Genomic DNA, 17961 nt, shown 5'->3' with positions numbered 1-17961 from the left:
TGTTTAGTGAGGGCACGCATCGACTCTACTAAATCTAACAGGATATATATACTTTTTCTGTTAATATGAACAAGATTCATTTAATGAACACACATAAATGTGATCTGTTATGTACACTATTGAGGAAAAAAAAATACACAGTAAGAGAGCATGAAGCAGTATATATAATAATAATGACTACCTTGCCGTTAAGAATTGGAACAAATATTAGTGACACAAGTGAACATCGACACAACCCAGTCAGTTCTTGGGGCAGCTCCGGCGCTGCGCTACTCTACGTGTTAAGCTTAGAGAGTGGTGATGAACAGTACGACTTGCTGCTAATATTCACTCTCTTGGGCTCGGCTTTTACAGCTTTTTAAAAATTACATTCCCCCCTTCCCCCCCCCCCCCACCATAAAGTACGGACATGACAATAATCCCCCTTCTCCCCCCCCCTTCCAAAGAGACTATGGCTACATTGATATTCCCTGTGTACCCCTAATTCGTGACCCCACCTCCCTTCATTCGCGACCCCACCTCCCCTCACCCGCGTAACTCGACGCCGTTCCTCATCCTCGCGTCGAACCATTGCACTTGTTCCTATTATGTACTTGCATAATAAGCAACAGTTCTGATCACAACTCCCGCGGTCCTCCTCCTCAGGAGGAGGAACTTGGGCCCCGAGCAGCGTCGCCTGCACGGTGGTGTGGCCGACGGCGAGTTGCTCAGTACCTCGACGGCCGACACTTCTTCGCGGCCTTCTTCAGGAAGCGGCGCATGCGCAGTTGCTTGTTATTGCGCCAGCGGATGATGATTGACTGGCGATTGATGACTAGACCTGGTCGCTGCTTCCGCTCCTTCCTCCCGAGGATCAAGTACTCGCTACGGAACATATAACACCACATTAGTCAAAATAATATAAATTCTTTAATACAAGAAGGCTGATGATGCTTCAATATTTAAATCCATTTGGACAAATGATTGAGTGTAGTGCACCCCATACTCATCCTGTGAGCAGTAGCGCAAAAAAGGATTACAGAGGGCACAAAAGATCTTTATCAGACCTCAACGGATATTATTGTATTAACATTTACATCTATCCTGCATACTCCCCCTCCCCGCTCAGCTCGTTGTCGCCGTGTGGGGGCTTAGTGGGCGGCTGCCGGAGTGTGATGCTCCTTGGGACAGTCCTCTGTCCTTTTCTAGCCTTGTGCTCCTGCTGCCGTCCTCTCCAATTCTGCTGGGCATCTTTTCCTTTTCCTTCTGTTTCGTTTTTCTCCCCCCTCTTCTCCTATCTGCTTGCCGTTTCCTGCCGACCTTTTGCTCGTTCTGGTTCTTCCCTTGGACTACTTCTATTTTGACGCCCGGGTGCCTGAGGTGGCATACTCTTGCACCCGTGGAACTGTAGTACCCGACGTCGAGAGCGAGGGGAACCTTTTATTGTCAATCCCCCTTTCGTCACTGAACCCGATCTCGACGGACTGTCGGTTTCTTAAGGTGACGTTTGTGGGGCGTATACTCACGACGCACCCCTAGGAGGCCCCGGCAAGATCGGCGATAGCTTCTTGTTGGGTGTCCTGCCTCTAATTGTGGCTCCATGGTGGGTGTGGGGGCACATTCGTGAATGAATTCTTCTTTTCGTAATGATGATAACACCTGTTTCGGCTGCTTCTGGTGTACCTTCTCAGGCTCGTGGGGTGGGCGACCAAGCCCCCGAGTCGGTCCGTATTGGAAGACCAGGCTCTGTAGCCTCCGCTGCATTGGGCCCCGACCTTGCTCCTCCTTTGGTCTCTCTGACTCCTTCCCCTGGCTCCCCTCCCTCCTCTGTGGTTGGGTCGAGCCCCAGGCCCCCAGTGGTGACTACCTCGTCCCCTGGCGCGGCTCCTTCTCTAGTTGTAACTACTGCGCCTTTTAACCCCTCTCTCTCTGGGGGTTCTCACCGCCGCCCTCGTCACGGCCGCCCTTGCTCGATTCCTTCCAGCTCTGCTACCTATCAAGCCTTGTTTGGTCCCGCTTCGTGGGCCAAATATTTTGATCTCCTCCCTCTTGATTCTGCGCCTCCTGACGATTTCTCCCTCCATCGACATCTCGTTGATTCCGTGGATGCCTCCATTACTTTCAACCCCACTCCTCTCGGTACACGTGTCGTTGCTGCTCCTTCTCAGGATGCTGCTTCCCGCTTGGCTGCCTTATCCTGCCTTGGCAAGACCCCTGTTCGGGTCTCGAAGAACGCTCAGTTGAATGCCAGTGTTGGCACTATTTTGCTCCCGCCCCATGTTGCGACCGGTGTTCGGGACCTGCGCGACTGCCACGACGATATTCGACATATCCTTGCTGCCCAGGGCCATTCTATTCTCCAGGTGGACACGTTTACTCGTCCCCCTCGTGGTAGTCGCCGTCAACCCCTCCGGGTTGTGAAGATTACCTTTGATGGTAGGACCCTTCCGCCCTCTGTCATTCTTGCTAGTGCCACGTGCTCTGTCCAGGAGTACATTCCTTCTCCTCGGCTCTGCAACAAGTGCTGGAGGTTTGGGCATTGTGCCCTCCGCTGCTCCGGGACTGTCTCTCTCTGTCCTTTGTGTGGTGGCGAAGGTCACTCTAAGTCGGAGTGCACTTCTCCCCAGGCTCGTTGCCTCAACTGCGGTGAGGCCCATCCTACCTTCTCCCATGCGTGTGTCCATTACAAGCTTGAGGCAGCCGTCCTCAACTTGAAGCACCGGGAGCGTTTATCTTTTCCTGAGGCGAGACGCCAGGTTTGCCGGCTCCCGCCTTATGCTAATATCTCTTATGCTCGCGTGTTGCGCTCTTCCTCTCCTCGTCCTTCCCGCCTTCCTCAAACTCACGACCGTTTCCGGGCCTTGGACCCTGATGCGCCCACTGCCCCCTCCTCTGTTCCTTTGGGTTCTCTCCCGAAGGATCCTCCTCCTGGTCCTCTGTCTGGGGTTCCCCTTCCTTCTACCCGGTCTGTCGTGTCTCCTGTGTCTTCTTCCTCGTCCCCCTCCGATCCTCCTTCCCATCCTCTTCCTCCATCTATCGGCTCTCCCCACCGCCTGTCGGTGCGGGCGGATGTCCATCGCTCTCCTAGCGGCCGTCGTGTGTGCTCTCGTTCGGCTTCTCCTGTTGAGATACTGGAATCTGTTGCCCGGTACGTAGTTGCTGGGACACCGGTCTCTTTAAGTCAGAAGCGTAAGCCTGGCTCCTCTCCTTCCTCTTCCCCGGCGGGTAAGAAGGCTTCGCTTACTTCCTCAGCTCCTACTTCTGGTTCTGTTGCTCCTTCCCCTCCCGTTTCAGTGCTTGCGCCCCCTGTTCCTGCTATGGAGGTTTCTTTGGCCCCTGCTTCCCTTTCGGTTGCTGCTCTTGCTGGGGTGCGCTCCCCTCTTTCTACTCCCCCTCTTCCTGCTGCTGTCCTTGACTGCTCCTCTCCGTTGTCTCCTCCTCTTCCTCCTCCTCCGGACCCCGCCCGCCCACCTCTGATCTGTTCTCCCGTTTCCTTCCCTCCGTCTTTGCTCAGTTTACCCATGCCCCCTAACCCTGACTTTGCTGACCCTGATATTCTTTAACGTGCTCTGTTGCTCTTTCGCCTTGGTTTCTTCCTTGTTCTCTGTTTTTGTCCTTTCTCTTCTCGTCGTTGTCCATTCTTCAATGGAACGTTCGAGGTTTTTACGCCAATTTCTGATTTCGCGGTTTTCGCCCCTTTGTGTCTTTCTCCAGGAGCCAATGCTTGGTGCTCGTCCTGGTCGTTTTCGTGGCTATTCCTTTCTCCCCCCCCCCCCAGCCATTGCTGGGGCTTCTAATTCTTCTGCTCTCTTGATTCGTGCTGATGTTCCCTTTGTTCCTATACTTTTTCCTTCGCCTCTCCATTGTTCTGCTGCTCGTATCTTTGTGGGGAAATGGTACACAGTTTGTTCCATTTATCTCCCCCCCCCGAGTGTCCCGCTCTCTCTTCCTGATTTGAAACACCTCCTAGACTCCTTGCCGGGGCCTGTGCTTCTGCTGGGTGACTTTAATTGTCGTCATTCTCTTTGGGGTGACGTTCTGACGAATACCCGGGGTCGCCTCCTTGAGCCGTTTCTCCTCTCTTCTTCCCTGTCTCTTCTGAATTCTGGTGAGCCCACTCATTTGGACTCTCGGACTCGCACCCTTTCTTATCTTGATCTTTCTCTCTGCTCTTCTTCTCTTTACTTAGATTTCACGTGGCAGGTTCTTGATGACCTCCATGGAAGTGATCATTTCCCCATCCTTGTTTCCTTTTTCTCTTTTCGCCCTTCCCTCTCTTTCCCTCGGTGGCAGTTTGCTAAGGCAGACTGGACCCTATTTACCCTCAGTGCTGCTCTCTCTGACCTCTCCCTTCTGCCTCTCTCTCGCGCTCTCCTCCTTTTTCATGAAACTGTCTTCAACGCTGCCCTCCGCTCTATTCCTCGCTCTTCCTCTCAGGGTCCGCGGAAGTTTGTTCCCTGGTGGAATGCGGACTGTGCTCGGGCTGTCCGCTGTAAGCGTGCAGCCTGGAAGAGGCACCGCCGTAGGCAGACGACCGATTCTTTTCTTTTCTTTCGGAAAGTGAGTGCGGTGGCCCGTAGGGCCATCCGTACGGCTAAACGTGAATGTTGGGCATCTTATGTCTCAACAATTACGTTCGAAACCCCTCTGGCCCAGATCTGGAAGCGTATCCGCAAGATAGCGGGTAAGTTCGTTCCCGATGTTTCACCGGTCCTTCACCTCCATGATACTCTTGTGGCGGACCCGTTGCAGGTCGCTTCCGAACTGGGTTCCCACTTTTCTTCTGTTAGCTCTGGTCTTCATCTTCCCCAATCTTTCCTTCTTCGTAAACCTGTCCTTGAGTCTCGTCCTTTAGATTTCTGCACTCATCTTCAGCTTCCCTATAATGATCCCTTCTCTCTCTCTGAACTTCGTTCTGCCCTGGCCCTCTGCGGTTCTACGGCGGCGGGCTCCGATGGTATTCATTGAGATGCTTCGCCATCTCCCTCCGAGCACGTCTCGGTATTTACTGAGTCTGTATAATCGGATCTGGGAGTCGTCGTCAGTCCCTGAGGACTGGCTCGATGCCGTTGTCCTCCCTGTTCGCAAACCGGGGTCTCTGGGTACTTCCCCTAAGGACTTTGGCCCTATTGCTCTCACCAGTTGTGTCTGCAAACTCTTTGAACGTATGGTTAACGTTCGTCTGATGTGGTTCCTGGAACACCATCACCTCCTCTCCCCTTCTCAATTTGGTTTCCGCAAGTGCCGCAGCACGACAGATGTCCTGGTGAACTTGGAGGTCTATATTCGTACTGCTTTTGCTGCGAAGACCTCCGTTGTTGCCGTCCTTTTTGACCTGGAAAAGGCTTACGACACCACTTGGCGTTATCATATCCTATCTCAACTTCATTCTTTTGGCCTTCGTGGTCATCTCCCTCTCTTTCTCCGCAGCTTCCTCTCTCATCGTTCCTTTCGGGTGCGCCTTGGTACCGCTCTCTCTCCCTCTTTTCAGCAATACGAAGGTGTGCCCCAGGGTAGTGTTCTGAGCACTACTCTTTTTCTGGTTGCCCTCAATGGTCTTCTTTCCTCTCTTCCTTCTGGTGTCTTCTCCGCTCTCTATGTCGATGATCTTACCCTTTGTTATCAGGGTGATGATTCGCCTCTCCTTCAACGCCGGCTTCAACTTGCAATTGATGCCGTGTCGTCTTGGGCCACAGATCATAGCTTCAAGTTCTCTACTTCTAAGACTTGTGCCATGACTTTTACGCGGAAACGGGTTGTTCTTAGTCCCTCTTTGTCACTTTATGGTTATCCCCTTGAATACAAAGATTCCGCGAAGCTTTTGGGGTTATTCCTTGACATTCGTTTGACTTGGTCTCCCCATATCTCTTACCTCCGTGTTGAGTGCTCTAAGGCCCTTACCCTCCTTCGGGTCTTGTCCCATACTTCTTGGGGGGCAGATAGGCGCACTCTCCTTGCTTTACATTCCTCTCTCGTCCTGTCTAAGCTCGATTATGGTTGCCCTGTTTACTCGTCTGCTTCTCCTTCTACTCTTCGCCGTCTTGATGCTTTGCACCATACTGGGTTGCACCTCAGTTCTGGTGCCTTTCGTTCGACTCCCATCCTTAGCTTGTATGTTGACACTGGCTTCCTGTCTCTCCAGGACCGCCGTGATCGCTACTGTCTTCGCTATCTTGCGCGGTCCTTGCAACATCCTTCCTCTTGCCTCTGTCGTGCTTTAATTTTTACCCCTCCTGCGGTTCCTGTTCCTCTTCACCACCTCCCTCTTTCTGTCCGGTTATCTCGCCTACAGGATTCTCTTTCCGTTCGTATTTCTGATGTTTCTCCTCGCGTTGTTCCTTCTTTGCCCCCGTGGAGGGTCCCTCTTCCGCGGTTTTGTACATCCTTGACCCGTATCACTAAAGCTTTTACCCCTCCTACGGTTCTAAAACGCCTTTTCCTCGAGCACTTTTCTTCTCACTCCTGCTCCGTTTCTGTCTTCACTGATGGATCTAAGTCAGCGGACGGTGTTGGCTACTCTGTTGTTTTTCCTGATCGCACTTATATGTGTCGCTTGCCTCCGGAGACTAGCATCTTTACAGCGGAACTTTATGCTATTCTCTATGCTCTTCGTCTCCTGCTTTCTCGTTGTCAGTCTTCCTTTGTAGTTGTTGTTGACTCTCGTAGTGCCCTCATGGCTCTCGGGTCTTTTAATCCGGTTCATCCAGTAGTTGTCGAGATCCAGCATTGGCTGTTTCTCGTTCACAGTAAATTTAAGTCGGTTGAGTTTTGTTGGGTTCCCAGCCATATTGGTGTGTCTTTAAATGAGCGTGCGGATGCTGCCGCCAAGGAAGCTGTCCGCTCTTGTCCCATCTCTCGTAAAGGCATTCCATATTCCGACTTTTACCCGGTTATCCATTCCTCAGTCCTTACCCGTTGGCAGGCTTCTTGGTTGTCTGTTACTGGTAACAAGCTACGTACTCTTAAATGTTGTGTTTCCTCGTGGCCGTCCTCCTTCCACCGTAACCGGAGGTGGGAAACAGCTCTGGCGAGGTTGCGTATTGGCCATACTCACTTAACCCATGGTCACTTGATGGAGCGCCGCCCTGCTCCTTATTGTCCTAGTTGCATTGTCCCTCTTACGGTCGTGCATGTCCTTCTTGAATGTCCTGGCTTCCAGGACGAGCGTGTGTCTTGCTTTCCGACCGCCCCTCGCGGTCACCTGTCCCTCGATAGAATTCTTGGTGACGGATACTTTTGATATCGTTCGCCTTATGCGTTTTTGTTCTCGTATTGGCATCCTTGGTGATATTTAGCGCCCTCTGATTATTTTGCGTATTTGATGGTGCTACATAGCCTTCCCGGTTTGGTGCCTTCTTTTGATAATTACTTACTTACTTATCCTGCATACTTTATAATGTCAGCTAGTTAGAGAGAATCTTCCATTTCAAAAGGAATGTATTTAAAGTTAATCATAATTAGTGGTAGGCCTTTTCGCTAATACATAACTGTTTTAGCTATGGAGGTTTTACAGAGTCACTGGGGAGCTGCTGTTTGTCACTGTTAGTCTTCACAATACGCTACTTGCTTCTTAATTTCATATGTCGTTTATCTACTGGAAGTGAGACTTGGGCATAGTACAAGGATTTCAGAGATTTTATCCTTAGTAATAACATGTTATGACATTTCCTGCAGCTTGAGGAAAATAGCTGCAGTAAATGGAAATCTTAATAAATTTAGATTTATCTCTAAATGGTTCAGTTTTTTATCTGAGTAAGATATAATGCTCTAGTGTGTGTGTGTGTGTGTGTGTGTCCGTGTCTTTGCCCACACACTTTACTTCATAAAGATCCCTATTCAAATCCAACTGCGATAGATACTGATAGACACCTTATTCGAGCTGAGACTACGTAGATATATATACGAATATAGGATTCGGGATGGGACGGGGAAGAAAGGAATAGTGGCCCAACCACTTGGATGGTCAGGGATTGAACGCCGTCCCTGCATGAAGCGAGACCGTCGCTCTACCGTCCAGCCCAAGTGGTTGGATGACCTATAGAGTACTGCAGGTGGGTGTAGAGGTCCAGCGAGGGGCTGGGATACTCACTAGCCCATCTTGATGTCTGGACACTTGCAAGTGAGGTCTTCGTTCCTCACCCAGAGCTGGTCTCCGCCTCGCCTCACCCGATCAGACCGGGTCCTCTTGAACACGTTGGTCACCTGGATGTCGAACCGGGTGTACTCGCCCAGTACCTCCTTGTTGAACACCCGCGCCACCAGTGCTGAAGAGATAACCCGAGTGTTGGTCTCTGGTCACACTCCTTCACCCTCACACTACACACTCACCCTCACACCTCCACACTCACACTCGCCCTCACACCTCCACTCGCCCTCACACCTCCACACTCACCCTCACACCTCCACACTCACCCTCACAACCTCCACACTCAACCTCACAACCTCCATACTCACACCTCCGCACTCACCTCACACCTCTGCACTCACCCTCACACCCCCACACTCACCCTCACACCCCCACACTCACCCTCACACCCCCACACTCACCCTCACACCTCCGCTCTCACCTCACACCTCCACACTCACCCTCACAACCTCCACACTCACCCTCACACCTCCGCTCTCACCCTCACACCTCCGCTCTCACCCTCACAACCTCCACACTCACCCTCACAACCTCCACACTCACCCTCACACCTCCACACTCATCCTCACACCTCCACACTCACCCTCACACCTCCACACTCACCCTCACAACCTCCATACTCACCCTCACAACCTCCATACTCACCCTCACACCTCCACACTCACCCTCACACCTCCACACTCACCCTCACAACCTCCATACTCACCCTCACAACCTCCACACTCACCCTCACAACCTCCACACTCACCCTCACAACCTCCATACTCACCCTCACAACCTCCATACTCACCCTCACAACCTCCATACTCACCCTCACAACCTCCATACTCACCCTCACAACCTCCATACTCACCCTCACACCTCCACACTCACCCTCACAACCTCCATACTCACCCTCACAACCTCCACACTCACCCTCACACCTCCTCACTCACCCTCACAACCTCCACACTCACCCTCACACCTGCACACTCACCCTCACAACCTCCATACTCACCCCTCACAACCTCCATACTCACCCCTCACACCTCCATACTCACACCTCCGCACTCACCTCACACCTCCGCTCTCACCCTCACACCTCCGCTCTCACCCCTCCACACTCACACCTCCGCACTCACCCTCATACCTCCACACTCACACCTCCGCTCACCACACACCCTCACCCTCAAACCTCCACACTCACCCTCACACCTCCACACTCACCCTCACACCTCCACACTCACCATACACCCTCAAACTTCTACACTCACCCTCACACCTCCACACTCATCCTCACACCTGCACACTCACACTACACCTCCACACTCACCCTAAACCCATCACTCCTCCGCGATCACTTTAGCACCCTTATTCCCTATACTGTAACCCTCCAAAAACAATCCCCCATACCTATCAGAGAACATCTTCACCACAACACATTAATCTTACGCGATCCCCACCAACATCCATCACCACCTCCATCAACCACCACCACCACCACCACCACCAACCACCACCACCACCAACCACCACCACCATCCACTCCTTCCCCCAGCAACATAGAGCACGGGTCTAGAGCCTCTCGCGTCTCTACTGAAGCGCCTCTTACCATAGTCTCGGCGGCAGTATTTCCGTAGTTTGAGGCGGCGTTTGGTGACTTTGCACTTCCCGCACGACGGTGGCGAGTAACCTGCTGGAGGAGACGTTTAGGTTAGTCCTTTGCCTCTTGAGGTAACCTTTCCTGACGAAGAGTTCTCTGCCAAGGTGCGTTCTCTGTCACAGAGAGCGGTGACAGCGTTCTCTGTCACAGAGAGCGGTGGCAACATTTTATGATTACATTAAAATAACGCAATATAGATTTTCTATATTTTTATGAATGTTCCCGTTCCTAATTTATTTGAATAATACAATATGCACGTGATTAAATGTAGGCCTAGTGCTAAACACCGGAATAAATAATTTATAAAGAGGTAAAGATTCATCTTTGCAAGGAAGAAACATTTGCACTAGATGCCTGGACATTGTCTCGTCACCACCGCAAGATTATGACGGTCGGCGTTCAATACCCGACCGTCCAAGTGGTTGACATCATTCCTTTCCTCCCCGTCCCATCCCATATCCTTATCCCTTCCCAGTGCTATATAGTCGTCATGGCTTGGCGCTTTCCCGACAATTCCCTTCCCTTCCCTTGCAGTTTGGCCTCCACGGGGTTCCCTGCAAACACAAACCGAAACTGTCTCTATTTTCCGCTTATTACAACTTGTAATAAAGTTGTTACATCTTGGTTTAACGTATTTATGACGTATTGGAATGTTGTTACAACTTTCTATATTGGTTGTTATAACTGGTTAGGAGGTGTTAAAACTTGTTCGAACGTTGTACCAACGTCGTAGTTTCGGTGTGTGTTTGGCGGGTTATATATTTATTTTCGTCACCTTTGGCCTCGGTGCCACAGGTTGAAAGGTCACCAGGATAACATTTACACCCTCAAGGACACCAAAACTGGTGTTTTAGGGTAGGCATGCGCGCGTCTTGGTGTAGCTGTGCAAGAAGGCCAAGAAACGTAGTCAAGAAGGCTGTGCTGTACAGAACTTATCAAGATGGCGAAGTTGAGATAATTAGCTTTTTTCTGCTAAGGATATCTCGTAAGATAGCAGAGGCATCTACGAATTTATTGTCTATATTGTGTAGATAGCAATCTTCAGAGTATATCTTGAGATGATTTCGGGGCTTAGCGTCCCCGCGGCCCGGTCGCCTCCTTTTTGTTACACAGTAGCAGCTGTCTAACTCCCAGGTACCTATTTACTGTTATATGTATGTGCAAGTTAAACTATATAATGCCCTTAGCCTGTTCTTCAGCCATACCCAGAACATCCCATCCTCTCACAAGCGTTCAATACTGTAAATTCAATACCATTAAATATTCCATTATTGAATGATGGAATATTCAATACTCGTATGAGCCATAAACAGCTGTAATTATACGTTAGTCCTCAATTATAGAACAGGTTTTGTTTAATTACCAAATATTTAGATAAATCAATATAATTGTAATGTCACCCCTAAGAACAGACGACCCAGGAATATGGCTGAAAGAACACGAACTTTTCGTGCCATTAAAAGTGAATTAATAGAGACGCATTCAACAGGGTCACGATCTCAGATGACTGGCTGTAGGGTGACTTCAACGTGCATGTGAGTAGTGATCCGGTCAACCCGTCCTGGTCCTTCCTACTAGCAGGCTCTCTGCGTCGACTTTACCTTCCAACCTGCACTGTTCTTGACACCACCTTCCAACCTGCACTCTTCTTGACACCACCTTCCAACCTGCACTCTTCTTGACACCACCTTCCAACCTGCACTCTTCCCGACACACTTTAGAACACGTCTGAGGCTGGTAGAGCAACAGAAGGGTCACACAAGTCCACTAGCATCTATGTGCAGCAAGCTTTAACGTAATACTGCCTCGAATTCCGTCTCACAGTTCTCACCAGAGTCCAGAGTGGAGGTATGTAGACACGGCTCCCAGTGTCCGGGGTGCAGCAGTGCCCGCTGGCTGCCAGGGAACATCATGTGGGTCGAAGCAGTGTTTTATACAAGCGGGTCAGGATGGGGGCACTACCCATCAATGTCCAGTTACCTCCCCCTTCACCACCACTCTTCATCTCTATCATTAACACTGGGCGCTGTAACGCCCTCGCGAGAGTCGTGGAGGCTTCAATACCCTTCGATTTAGTACTGTTCTATTCTGATTTGTTGTGCTGTCGGGGGTCAACAGCGGACGTGAGGTCATGAAAGGGGTGGAGGCTTCCTGGGCCAGGGGGGAGTGTGTAGGCGTGTGTGGTGCAGGCTGTGAGGGATGTCCCCATACTTCCCGCCCTCCTCATTAATACCACGCTTCATGCAGGTCGGCGTTCAATCCTCGACCATCCAAGTGGCTGGGCCACCATTCCTTGTCCCCCCCTCCTCCCCCCCCCATCACATCCCAAATACTTATTCTGATCCCTTCCCAGTGCTATGTAGTCGTAATGGTTTGGGGGCGTTCTCTCGGATAGATCCCTTTCTTTCTCATATTGTCTCGCTGGAAGGTGTTTAAACTTGCTTAAAGAATAAGGTGTTTTGTCTTTGTAAACACTGCATAGTCACCCCTTGCTGCCGTCTCTCTCCTGTTTGTTAGTTCTACCTATTTGTTATCATAGGGAGTGTGAGTCTGCCTACGCTCACCACTCAATCATTCGTAAGCACACACACACACACACACACACACTCTCCATGCGGCTGCAGCATGGAGCCCGTACCTTGTCAAGCACAAGACAAAGCTGGAAAACGTTCAGAGGTATGCTATTAGGCTAGTCCCAGAAGTAAGAGGCATGAGTTGCGAAGAAAGGCTGCGTGAGATGCACCTCACGACACTGGAAGACAAATGAGTAAGGGGAGACATGATCACTACCTACAAAATTCTCAGAGGAATTGACAGGGGTAGATAAGGATAAACTTTTTAACACGGGTAGTACGTGAACAAGGGGACACAGGTGGAAACTGAGCACCCAAATGAGCCACAGGGACGTGAGAAAGAACTTTTTCAGTATCAGAGTAGTTGACAAATGGAATGCATTAGACAGTGATGTGGTGGAAGCAGACTTCATGCACAGTTTCAAATGTAAATATGATAGAGCCCAGTAGGCTCAGGAATCTGTACATCAGTTGATTGACGGTTGAGAGGCGGGACCAAAGAGCAAGAGCTCAACCCCTGCAAGCACAACTAGGTGAGTACACACACACACTCGGGCCGGGGATTGAACCTCAAGAATTGATGCTGCGATCAATTCTATTTCTAATATATGTTAAAGACATGTTTACAGGAGTAGAGTCCTACATGTCGATGTTCGCGGATCATGCAAAGTTGATGTGAAGAGTTGTGACAGATGAGGATTGTAGGATCCTCCAAGAGGACTTGAACAGGTTGCAGAGATGGTCAGAGAAATGGCTCCTGGAGCTCAACACAAGCAAATGTAAAGTTATGGAAATGGGATTAGGTGACAGGAGACCAAAGGGATAGTACACAATGAAGGGGGGACTGCCTACCTGTGACGACGCGAGAAAGAGACCTGGGCGTAGACGTAACACCTAATCTAACTCCTGAAGCACATATAAAGAGGATAACGACAGCAGCGTACTCTACACTGGCAAAAGTTAGAACATCATTCAGAAACCTAAGTAAGAAGGCATTTAGGGCGCTTTACACTGCCTACGTGAGACCAGTCTTAGAGTATGCCGCCCATCATGGAGTCCCCACCTGAAGAAACACATAAGGAAACTGGAAAAGGTTCAGAAGTTTGCAACAAGACTCGTCCTAGCGTTACGAGGGATGGAGTATGAAGAGCGCCTGAAGGAACTGAACCTTACGAAACTAGAAAAACGAAGGGAGAGGGGGGGATATGATAGGAACGTACAAAATACTCAGGGGAATTGACAGAGTGGAAATAGATGAAATGTTCACACGGAATAGTAACAGAACAAGGGAACATGGGTGGAAGCTGGAAACTGAGATGAGTCAAAGAGATGTTAGGAAGTTTTCTTTTAGCGTGAGAGTAGTGGGAAAATGGAATGCACTGAAGCAGATTGTGGAAGCAAATTATGTTCATAATTTTAAACTAGATATGATAGGGAAATGGGACCGGAGTCATTGCTGTAAACAACTGATGGCTCGAAAGGCGGGATCCAAGAGGCAATCCTCGATCCTGCAGGCACAAATAGGTGAGTACACGAGCCGTCACCTCACCCTCCCTGGCCACTCCCCATATTATTACCTGCCACTCATAAATGCCAGAGACCTGGAAGCTCCTCCCCCGTTTCTCATAACTTATGTGTACTCGCCTATTTCTACTCGTCTATTTGTACCTGCAGTATCGAGCTTTAGCTTTTGGACCCCACCTCTAGCAGCCGGTTGTCTAGCACAATGACTGATCTATTTCACTATCATATCTACCTTTTACGTAGTGTCCTTTCAAATATTCTTCTTATTTTTATGTATTCGTTATTAGCTCTGTTGCATCTATTTCGGAGTTGGTCTGGACGGTAGAGCGATGGTCTCGCTTTTTGAAGGGTCGGCGTTCAATCCCCGACTGTCCACAAGTGCTTGAGCCACCATTCCTTTCCTCCGTCCCATCCCAAATCCTTATCCTGACCCCTTCCCAGTGCTATATAGTCGCAATGGCTTTGAGCTTTCTCCCTGAGTACTGTTCCTTTACTGTTCACCCTTGCCCCTGATAGTTCCCTTTCCCCCTTCCCTCCTGCGTGCGTGTGTGTGTGTACTCACCTATTTGTGCTTGCGGGGGTTGAGCGTTGGCTCTTTGGTCCCGCCTCTCAACTGGTGTACAGGTTCCTGAGCCTACTGGGCTCTATCATATCTACATTTGAAACTGCGTATGGAGTCAGCCTTCCCCACATCACTTCCTAATGCATTCCATTTGTCAACCACTCTGACACTAAAAAAATTCTTTCTAATATCTCTGTGACTCATTTGGGCACTCAGTTTCCATCTGTGTCCCCTAATGCGTGTGCCCCTCGTGTTAAATAGCCTGTCTTTATCTACCCTGTCAATTTCTCTGAGAATCTTGTACGTGCTGATCATATCCCCTAACTCTTCTGTCTTTTAGCGATGTGAGGTTTAATTCCAGTAGTCTCTCCTCGTAGCTCATACCTCTCAGCCCGGGTACTAGTCTGGTGGCAAACCTTTGAACTTTTTCCAGTTTAGTCTTATGCTTGACTAGATATGGACTCCATGCTGGGGCTGCATACTCCAGGATTGGTCTGATATAGGTGGTATACAAAGTTCTGAATGATTCCTTGCACAAGTGTTATCTTGAGATGATTTCGGGGCTTTTTAGTGTCCCCGCGGCCCGGTCCTCGACCAGGCCTCCACCCCCAGGAAGCAGCCCGCGACAGCTGACTAACACCTAGGTACCTAATTTACTGCTAGGTAACAGGGGCATAGGGTGAAAGAAACTCTGCCCATTGTCTCTCGCCGGCGCCTGGGATCGAACCCAGGACCACAGGATCACAAGTTCCGCGTGCTGTCCGCTCGGCTCCCCGACTCGTCTAAATGGCGTTCTTATGTTAGCCAACCTGGCATATGCTGCTGATGTTATCCTCTTGATATGGGCTTCAGGGGACAGGTCTGGCGTGATATCAACCCCCAGGTCTTTCTCTCTCTCTCTGACTCTTGAAGAATTTCATCTCCTAAATGATACTTTGCAACTGGCTTCCTGCTCCCTACACCTATCTTCATTACATTACATTTGCCTGGGTTAAACTCTAACAACCATTTGTTCAACCATTCCTTTAGTTTGTCTAGGTCTTCTTGAAGCCTCAAGCAGTCCTCCTCTGTCTTAATCCTTCTCATAATTTTGGCATCGTTAGCAAACATTGAAAGGAATGAGTCTATATCCTCCGGGAGATCATTTATATATATCAGAAAAAACATAGGACCGAGTGTGTGTGTGTGCATACCCCACTTAAGGGGGGTTCCCCGTGCCCCGCAAAACTAAGCCCTCCTACGTACTTCTCTCTCGTCCGTACACTATTCACTTGTTCTCATTATCTGTCTCTTAAATTTTGCCTCCCAACACCCTTCACTCCAGGCAGCCATTTTGGCGGGAAAAATGATAGCGACTACTGGCCTAAATTTTCTTCGTCATCTCTTTGCTACTTATGGAAACACGTGTATGTGTGTATATATATATGTATATATAATACACACACACACACACACATATATATATGTGTGAACTCACCTAGTTGTGTTTGCGGGGAATGAGTTCTGGCTCTTTGGTCCAATCCCAGATACGTGCATGCGCGGGCAGACGCTTGAGCACTACAAACCTACACAACCGAAAAGATTCACTCAAACAATAGCCAAATGCTCGTTAAGGCAGCCGCTAAACCATCCCTTTCTCGGGTGCTCGTCTAAATGGCAGTTGACACCCCAAGCCGCATTCGTTAATTTTAACAACTACGTATTCAAAGTCTGTATTTTCTGGTATATAAAAGAATATTAGAATTTGGTGTATAGTTAGGGCTAGACTAGGTTAGGCATTTCGGTTCTGTTGGCAAGTATTGGCATGTAGTACACGAGTGGAGCATTTACAGGGAGTTGGGATTCGAACAGAGGTCATCAGAGGATTATTCGAACATCTGGCCAGACTTTATGCATCTGAGCAGCGCACAGAGTCTGAGATCAGTGACCTGAGCAGCGCACACAGTCTGAGATCAGTGACCTGAGCAGCGCACAAAGTCTGAGATCACTAACCATCATTAATCTCACTTCACCACGGGGTTGTTTAAGAACAAGCCACAGAGATAGGCAGTAAATATTGAGGGTCACACCTAATTTCCAGAAATAGTGTCAACAATGGACTTACAGAGCATCAAACGACATACTTATATGCTTTGAAAATAGGTTCCCAAGTCCCAATGGTTGGTGGCCCTCGATACACACCGTGACCTGCAAGCACCAATATGCGTCGGGCGTTGACTGCCACCATCAATATGCGTCGGGCGTTGACTGCCACCTGCATGGCTACTTTTTCTCCTAATTCCTGTTCTTCAAAAGTATACAAAAAACTGTCAGGTTCATAACTCTTTATTTGATAATTTATTAAATTGAAATTAGTGGTGTTGGAGTTGGCCAATCTTTGTGAAGCTGGAATTGGGCCCAAACTGCCAGATAAGAATGTTCTGTGTTGTCGTTTTGAGAACAATGCAGCAGCTGCTGGTATTGATTATATAGTGATTGAGAAAATAATCATTTGGATGTCCAAAATATTTGCACTTTCTCGTTGTGTGATGTTGATCTCTCAAGCACATGGGCAGCTTAGTCGCAGTTTGTAACGGCTGGTGTTAAGCCCTGGTAGTCTAGTTGTCTCTGTACTGGGGGATGTAATCCTCCATCAAACTGGCAAAGAGATGAAGAGGTTGGTTTTGCATTGAACCTGTCTCCTGAAGCCCACATATAGAATATCATCAGCGGCATATGTAAGCCTGGGTAACATCAGAATGGCTTTTAGATATATGTGTGAGGAATCATTTAGAGCCTTGTATACCACATATGTCAGACCAATACTTGAGTACGCGGCTCCAGCATGGAGTCCATATCTAGTCAAGCACAAGGCAAGTTGGAGAACGTTCAAAAGAATGCCACCAGACTAGTTTCAGAACTACGAGGTATGAGTTACGTGGAAAGGCTACGTGAACTGGACCTCACGTCGCTGGAAGACATGAATTATGGGGGAGACATGAATACCACATACAAAATTATCTGGGGAATGGCTAAGGTAGCTAAAGACACAATTCAACACGGGTGGTGCTCGAATAAGGGGACACAGGTGGAAGCTTAGTACCCAAATTAACCACAGAGACATTAGAAAGAACTTTTTCAGTGTCAGAGTAGTTAACAAATGGAATGCATTAGGCAGAGATGTGGTGGAGGCTGACTCTATACAGTTTCAAATGTAGATATGATAGAGCCGAGTAGGCTCACGAACCTGTACAAGAGTGGACTGACAGTTGAGAGACGGAACTAAAAAAAAAAGCTCAGAACCCACAAGTACAACTAGGCGAGTACACACACACACACACAAGACGTGGGAAGGCCCAGGGCCACAGAGGTGTGTGTAAGGCAGGCCACAAAGACCACTACGGCCAAGAGAGAGAGAGTAACACCCGCCCTTAAGAACCCACCGGACAAAAGCATTCCTCTCAAACTGCCTCACGGTGAACACCCATCCCTTCCTCCGCTCCTCCCTCCCCCCCCCCCAACCCCTAGCTCTTGGCTTTATCCGCCGTCTGATCTG

The 17961-nt window shown here is 49.3% G+C and overlaps 1 protein-coding gene across 2 annotated transcripts in view; it reads right to left on the bottom strand.

The window, feature by feature from the left end:
* Window positions 1-459: 459 nt before the first annotated feature.
* Window positions 460-17961, bottom strand: part of NetA (Netrin-A) — a 425804-nt gene continuing 408302 nt past the window's right edge. Inside the window, exons 5-7 of one of the 2 annotated variants that reach the window (XM_069312214.1) lie at window positions 9717-9800; window positions 8069-8243; window positions 460-864 (exon numbers count right to left, since the gene is read on the bottom strand). In XM_069312214.1, the coding sequence (XP_069168315.1) occupies window positions 708-864; window positions 8069-8243; window positions 9717-9800 (416 nt within the window). In that variant the 3' untranslated portion in view covers window positions 460-707. The remainder of the gene's footprint in view (window positions 865-8068; window positions 8244-9716; window positions 9801-17961) is intronic. The other variant, XM_069312215.1, reaches the window with a different exon arrangement.

This window comes from Procambarus clarkii, chromosome 71 (assembly GCF_040958095.1).
Source record: "Procambarus clarkii isolate CNS0578487 chromosome 71, FALCON_Pclarkii_2.0, whole genome shotgun sequence".
NCBI lineage: Eukaryota > Metazoa > Arthropoda > Malacostraca > Decapoda > Cambaridae > Procambarus > Procambarus clarkii.
This window is presented reverse-complemented; position numbering and strand designations above follow the sequence as displayed.